General features: G+C 55.2%; 1 protein-coding gene and 1 long non-coding RNA gene across 2 annotated transcripts; both read left to right on the top strand.

The window, feature by feature from the left end:
* The first annotated feature begins 8 nt into the window (after positions 1 to 8).
* Positions 9 to 2,260, top strand: LOC119107239 (uncharacterized). Its single transcript, XR_005095227.1, has 3 exons — positions 9 to 68; positions 548 to 657; positions 2,145 to 2,260. It is a non-coding gene; the product is annotated as an uncharacterized LOC119107239 (long non-coding RNA).
* Positions 2,261 to 3,669: 1,409 nt separating this feature from the next.
* On the top strand, positions 3,670 to 5,315 carry LOC119107237 (PI-actitoxin-Axm2b). Its single transcript, XM_037230652.1, has 2 exons — positions 3,670 to 3,779; positions 4,549 to 5,315. The coding sequence occupies exons 1-2, from the start codon at positions 3,740 to 3,742 to the stop codon at positions 4,821 to 4,823; spliced, it is 315 nt and encodes a 104-aa protein (XP_037086547.1). The 5' UTR covers positions 3,670 to 3,739; the 3' UTR covers positions 4,824 to 5,315.
* Positions 5,316 to 6,970: the final 1,655 nt, after the last annotated feature.

Genomic DNA, 6,970 nt, shown 5'->3' with positions numbered 1-6,970 from the left:
TGCCTGGAGGCGCCCGAGCAGAAGCCGGCCGACACGTCCAGCTGCGGCCGCCAGCAGAAGCGATACACGTGAGAGGAGGACGGGGAGGGCGCAGAAGAGGTGGGGTGGCAGGCAGGGACTGGGCAGGCACAGGTGGTTGGCCGACATGAGCGAAGGTCTCCTGAAAGTGTGGGACGGGTCTTTGTGTGGCTTTGTTCGATCGGCCTGGGGTGCTTGATCACGGGGTAGTCTTCCACGTGTGAGACGTTGGCACGGGAGTGAGTCTTTGCAAGGTTCGCTGACGTTCGTATTTAGCATTATGCTGAACCGATATAAATTTGTATTACGAGTGGCTAAGTTCTCAAAATTTCCCCGGGAAATTGGGAAGTGGTATGGATATTTGTGACCACCTAGAATGCATAAGTGCATAGGCGCAACTTAGGTACATAGGCAACTTTCACACATCTCGCCTAGTTTCCTTGTAGCTCAAAGCATCTGGAAGGCAAGAATACCGTTTCCCTGTCTTCACAAACTCGTTAAGATGACTGCTAAATTATTTGCGTTGCAGGTATTCGAGTCGTCGGGGATTCTGCGTTCCGTTCACATACACGGGTTGCACTGAAACAAGCAATAACTTCATGACCAGGGAGGAGTGCAGGGATACATGCCAACCGAGAGGTAAGTGCTGACTTCAACTAGCTGTTATGCATTTCATTTCACTTCGAAAGACTCCGTTGCCAACTTAAGCTCTTGCATTATTTCAGTTAGCTGTGTTCGGCGCCTGCGCGTATTTAACTCTCATTGGTTCACAGAGAATGTTTAACCTTCACAGTTTTCGTCTTATGTATAATGGCTGCTACCGGACAATACACCCGAAATGTGGTGGCTGCATCTTCTCAGTTGCATCCATGACGCGAAGGTCAGGTTATGTGTAACGCGACATGTGCAATGTCAACCTGATAAGTGCTATCTAATCCAATGGAACGTTATGTTCACCCAATGCGACCCACCACAGTTCTTTTACACAATACAACGTATTTACTTGCTGCATAGATTAAAGTAAAATAAATCACCTCCCCCTCCCCTTAACAGCTCAATCAATCTTTGCTACCTTGCACCAAGCCACCATTACGTTTCTTACAGAAGCAGTCGACCTCTTCCGAGCGTTGTACTGCACAGCTCTCACCTTATATTTCTTCCAACCATCTCAGGGCCGATCCATGGCACCAACGCCATCTAAGAAGATAAATGTCTCTATCGTTCGCTTTAAACCAGTGACACCTTCCTCTCGTTGTACTGAGACCAATTACATTTTCACCCACGCCATATCGGCAACACCGCTGCCCTCCTCTACAGACCAGCAGTAACTTCCTCTGTCCACGCCACACCAGTGGCAGCCCACACGACCCCCGCCGCACACCCTCCGCCGCACACCATTGGTAGCCTGCACACCCTCCGCCGCACACCAGTGGTAGCCCACACACCTTCTGACGCACACCAGTGGTAGCCCACACACCCTCCGCCGCACACCATTGGCACCCCGCCCATCCTCTGCGGTACACCCGGACACCTCCCACCTCCACTCTACATCAGTGGTACCGCTCCTGTCTACTATGGACCACTTACACCCTCCCCTCCATTCCAGACCAGTGGAACCTGTCCTACCATCCACTAAAGATCAGTGATACCCTTCTCCCTTCACAGAAGACCAGTTCCATCATACCGCCGTCGCAAAGCGGTGATCCCGTCCCCTCGGCCACAGACCACTGACCCCGTTCCCTCCTCTGCAGACTAGTGACCCCGTCCCCTCCTCCGCTGACCAGTGGCCCTGTCCCTCCTCTGCAGACCAGTGACTACGTCCCCTCCTCCGCTGACCAGTGGCCCTGTTCCCTCCTCTGCAGACCAGTGACCCCGTCCCGTTCTCCGCAGACCAGTGACCCCGTCCCTCCTCCGTAGACTGGTGACCCCGTCCCTGTCCCCTCCTCCGCTGACCAGTGGCCCTGTCCCTTCTTCTGCAGACTAGTGACCCCCCGTCCCCTCCTCCGCTGACCAGTGGCCCTGTCCCCTCCTCCGTAGACTGGTGACCCCGTCCCTGTCCCTCCTCCGCTGACCAGTGACCCCGTCCCCTACGCCGCTGACCAGTGACCTCGTCCCCTCCTCGGCAGACCAGTGCACACAGCGGCAGGAGTCGGGCCGCTGCGACGGCCGACTGGCGAGGTTTGCGTACGACCCGGCGGCCAACCGCTGCCGCCGCTTCACCTACTCGGGCTGCGGCGGTAACCAGAACCGTTCAAGTCGGAGCGCGCGATGCCTGCTGAGCTGCGGCAGCGGCGCCGCCGTCGACAGCCAGGAGGTGTGTCTGCTGCCGCCCGTCGAGGACGGCGCAGTCAACTGCGGGGTCCGCGAGTCCAGGTGAGCGTCGGCCCTCCGGCCAGGCCGCGAGGCAGGGGGGGGGGGGGGCGGAGGCGCTGGCGGGGGGCTGGAGGAGACAGTTAGGGGGCGAGGTGTTTGGCTGGCTAATGGAGCTTTTGAGCGATTAGATGTACCAGAGGGGATGGGAACAGGATGAGGAATGAGAGGTCGGGTGACCGTTGTGAGGTTCTCAGAACTCAGGTACGGGTAGGTCATGTTGAGATGCGGGAGACTGGGCAAGGAGTCGTTCGCCTTCATATCTGAGGAGCTGTTGGTGTAATGATGTACGGTAGCGTCCTGGGAACCGCACGGCAGGAGAGCCTTTGAGACCCTGGGAGACAGGTGAGCAATGGCGACATCGGTCATCAGATGCAACGTTGATATATCGCTCACGTTAACGGCCTGGGTGAACTACTTTCTCGTAACGTTTGTCGAGGCTTTCCCCCATGTCAACCGACGACTTACGGAGCGTTAGTCATCACCCGTGACCCGGTCCGAGTCGAAATAGCCGAGGCACTTGGCATGGTATGGGAACTGAGGCAGGACATCCCACGCCCGGGTCGGCCCACCTGAGTAATGGGTCACAGCGTCTGAGAAGCGCGTCAGAACATCTGAGGAGTAGTCACGGCGTCTGAGGACCGGGTCACGGCGCCTGAGGACCGGGTCTGGACATCCGGGAGCCGCGCGGCCGCACCTGCTGACCTCTGAGAGCTCGACGTAACCGTGAGGCGCCGCCGCCTCCGCTCGGTACCCCGCGCACGGCCCGGCCCGATCGCACCCCCGCCTGCTGGGGAATGGGGAACGGAAGTCGGAGAGGACGAGGGGGTCTCAGCTGCGTGCTGACGGTGCACACCAGCTGCTGACGTCTGACCTTGCAATGTGCACTGTTCTCAAGCACGCCAGGAAAGCGATGTGGGAGGAGAGCATGCTGTATATACACCGGTCATGCCCACCGGGCAGAGGACGTGTTTACCACAGGAGCGCATTACGTATACTCGTCTGCCAACACCAGCCTCACATTCCCTCTCGTGAAAAGAATACAATATACAAGTTCACGCACCGCCGCGCACGACACCACTGGTGCGTGCATTGGCCCACTTCTTCCGGTCCCCCAACTGCAGCATTAAGTGTGGAATTCGAGCAGCGTTAAGCGGCGACACCGGTCGCGCGCCATGTGCCCCCGTGTTTGCTGTCCCGGTCACACGATCAGGTGCAGCGATGACAAGGTCGGCGTGTTGATGTCGCAGGTATTTTTTCGACTCTGCGTTGGGCCCGCTGTGTCTCGTTCACGTTTACGGGATGCGTGCCGACGGAAAACAACTTTCTGAACCTCGCGGACTGCCAGCAGATGTGCCAGGCCGAGGAAATGCCACAGCTCAGTGACAGAGGTAAGGCTTCCGAGCCTACGATGGCAAACAAGCGCGGACATACTCGGTGGTCATTGACTCGCCGCGTGCTGCAGCTGCCGTGCTGTCTTGAATATTGGTCCGCCTCCCAGGATTGTTGTTGACGAGTTTTCTGCAGAATCCACGTAGCATAAGATCTAGTATAACCAGCATCATCTAGAAGTGTCTTCCATAACAGTTGACGGTGAGAGTCGCATCGATCACTGTGACCCCCGATCCCGTGTTGTGCCGTCGTGCGCGGAAGTTGACCACGTGTTGGGCACTCTGTGGGCGGAGACATCACGGCTGAGCATCCGCCCGGTCCGCTCCGTCTCACCACCGTGTTATTGCTGCTTCGAGATACCCAAGAGATGTTCATTCGTGATGCATCGCAGCTCATCCTGGTCATAGGATCGCATGGAGGAGAATGGGTCATTGTTCTTTTGGATCCAAATCCAGTGCATTTCTGCACCATGAGAGGCGCTGCGTTGCTGTGTGTTTGAGCACGAGCCTAAAACAGAAATGTTGAAACCGATAATAGGCACGCTGGTGCTTCATGGGGCCAACCGCTATTTGATTTGAAAGCGTCACAGTCTTCAGATGTCATGACGAAGCTACTGCGTAGGTCGCCTTTGTTTGGATCGTTACGTTTGATTTACAGCTCGACGGTCGGCATGCTCCCGAGCATATCCAAACGATATTTATTCGATTCAACCCTTCCCCCTCCCCCCCCCCCCCCCCCGCCTCACTATGACCCTTCCTCCTCGTGCAGAGGTCTGCGCCCTCGAGCGGGCGCCGGGCTTCTGCCTTGGGCGCTTGCTTCGCTTCTTCTACGACGCCGAGGAGCGTCGCTGCCGGCCGTTCATGTACACCGGCTGCGACGGCAACGCCAACAGCTTCCTCACCTTCCGCGACTGCAGCACCGCGTGCGCCCCACGCCTGCGCTCCCTCCGGTTGGACGAGTCCACTGTCGTGGCCGAGGTGAAGACGCTCATGGACAAGATGGCGGCCAGTGAGATGGGAGGTTCTATCACGCCAGAGCCATGATCGATGGTTTGGGGGAGGGAGTGCGCACAATGCTGTTCTTGTAGGTGAATGCAGTCTGTTTTAAAGGTGAGGCTCAGAACTGTACCGCAATGCATTGTTGCAGCTTTTTGCTTGCATGGGAAGGACACTGACAAGAGTATCGAGAGGTTGATCGTTATGTAGCTTATCATTCCGCTCAATGAAACTCATAGATATGTGTAAATGTGTTCATCCGTGGTTGTGTTCCTGCACAATCTCATTGCGTGTGCATCACCAACAAGGTGTTGTGAATAAACTTTGGTTATCTTGCATCTGGCGCGGTTCGATCTCTGTTCATTTCCTCATCCGCCTCACGTTTGAAGACGCTAACACGCTGCTTGTGATCCCGAGGCAATGCGGTGAAAATGTGCAAGAAGGCCGTGTGTGTTCATTATCTATATTGTAGGTTTGTCATGATATGTCTTGCCGTGGCCCAGCACCTGCACTTATCGGAAAAATAAACGTATTGCGAAGTCCGCCTTGGTCACTTTGAATTTATGTTCACCTACTCGACGGTATCGAGGAAGAACACTGACGGTTTAATGTATATAGTACAGGAACTTAGTTGCAGCTGTAGAAAACATCGTTTCGAATGTTCGCTATAGTAAACATCCTGTACTTTGATTTGAAGCCGTGTACTGCGAAACTTGTCCCCCAGCACCAGACTACACCGTGGGACCGTACACATTTCAGGCCTCAAAACACGGGTGGGGTTCCGAGACGTCATGGCAACGCCTCCGAAGATAAAGAGTCAGAGTTACAAGCAGCACAGTAGATGCGGTAGTTATGCTCGATACATTTTTTTCTCACTGATCTGCGTCCGCATCGTCTCATTACTTCGTTGTATTCTCTATGGGTATTCACCGCGCCTGGACATCGTCCAGAAGAAGCTGAGGACGACGGCAAACCAGTACCAGAACGTCGCTAACAACGCCTCAGAACCGACGAACACCATGAAGTATAGTCAGAGGCCTGTCAGGAAGACATAGACGAGGCCTGTGGTGACGGCTACGCCGTGCAGACTTGTTAAGATCCCATGGCAGGCTAACCATGCCATCACCATGCCGCGCCTCCCTTCAAAGCGCCATGCACCGAGAGGCTGTTGAAGAGCAAATGGGAGGCAAAGACGCTCAAGTTCACGACGCTGACGATCATCAGCGCTCGTTCGCCGTCCGTCTCGTGCCACTCATGTATCATCATTGCAGGGTAGGCGACACGGGTGACGAAGAAGACGAAGGGCGGACAGTAGAGCGTCAGCAGGGTGGTGCCGATGGCGATGCTGCCGTTCCGCAGGTTGAAACAACCGCAGCAGCCCCGCAGGCACATCCTCGCCCCTCGTTACGCTGTCCAGGATCAACAAATTAATCAGAAAAGTTAATGATAGAATGCGGCTGAGTAGCATGTAGTAGTATTTAGTATGATTTGACCCATCTGTAGCCACACTCACAGTTGTTTTACAAATGCATCTGATGCAGTTTGATGAGAACATTGCAATGCCGTTCTCTGCGTGGTCTCAGACTGCTTAGCTTTTGAGATCTCAGGGCGTCTTTTGGGCTCCCTCGTTTGTAGGGTGCGTCTCCGCTCCCCCGTGGGCCCGCTTTTGTGTAGGGAAGATAGGAAAATATTCAGAATGACGAAGACTAAAAATTCGATAGCACGACGATCAAGAACTGTAGCTCGTGTTTGGGAACTGAATAAAAATACGATGGCTGGTTGTGAGGATGTTTGTTGTTCCGTTTTTGCGGATTTTATGTCCTTTACCGGGTAGGTGCATGCTATTTTTCTGTCGTTCATGTTGGAACCCTGTCCGCGCCGTTACCTGTCAGAAAAGCGAGGGCCGAGCCGGGTCACGCCCGGTCACTCACGTTTGAGATTTTATCACCTCTTTTGTTCGACTAGCACTCACTGAAACTACAGATGCGCTGGTCAAATATCTGTCTGCGGCTTACGTCCGCAGGACATCTCCCTGTCAATGAAATGACACAGTGGGCTGTTCATTGCTCAACATCTGTCCGGCCAGCCAGACAACACTGGCAGCCGTGATCAGGCGCAACACGCCGTCGCGTTCATCACCAACGCGCCGAGCCTCCGCGCTCGTCCGTTCAGCATCTGCCCAGCCTGCTCGGTCA

This window comes from Pollicipes pollicipes, unplaced genomic scaffold, assembly GCF_011947565.3.
Source record: "Pollicipes pollicipes isolate AB1234 unplaced genomic scaffold, Ppol_2.1 Scaffold_6686;HRSCAF=7923_pilon_pilon_pilon, whole genome shotgun sequence".
Classification (NCBI taxonomy): Eukaryota; Metazoa; Arthropoda; class Thecostraca; order Pollicipedomorpha; family Pollicipedidae; genus Pollicipes; species Pollicipes pollicipes.
Note: the sequence above shows the minus strand (reverse complement) of the source record. Positions and strands in the feature narration are given on the sequence as shown.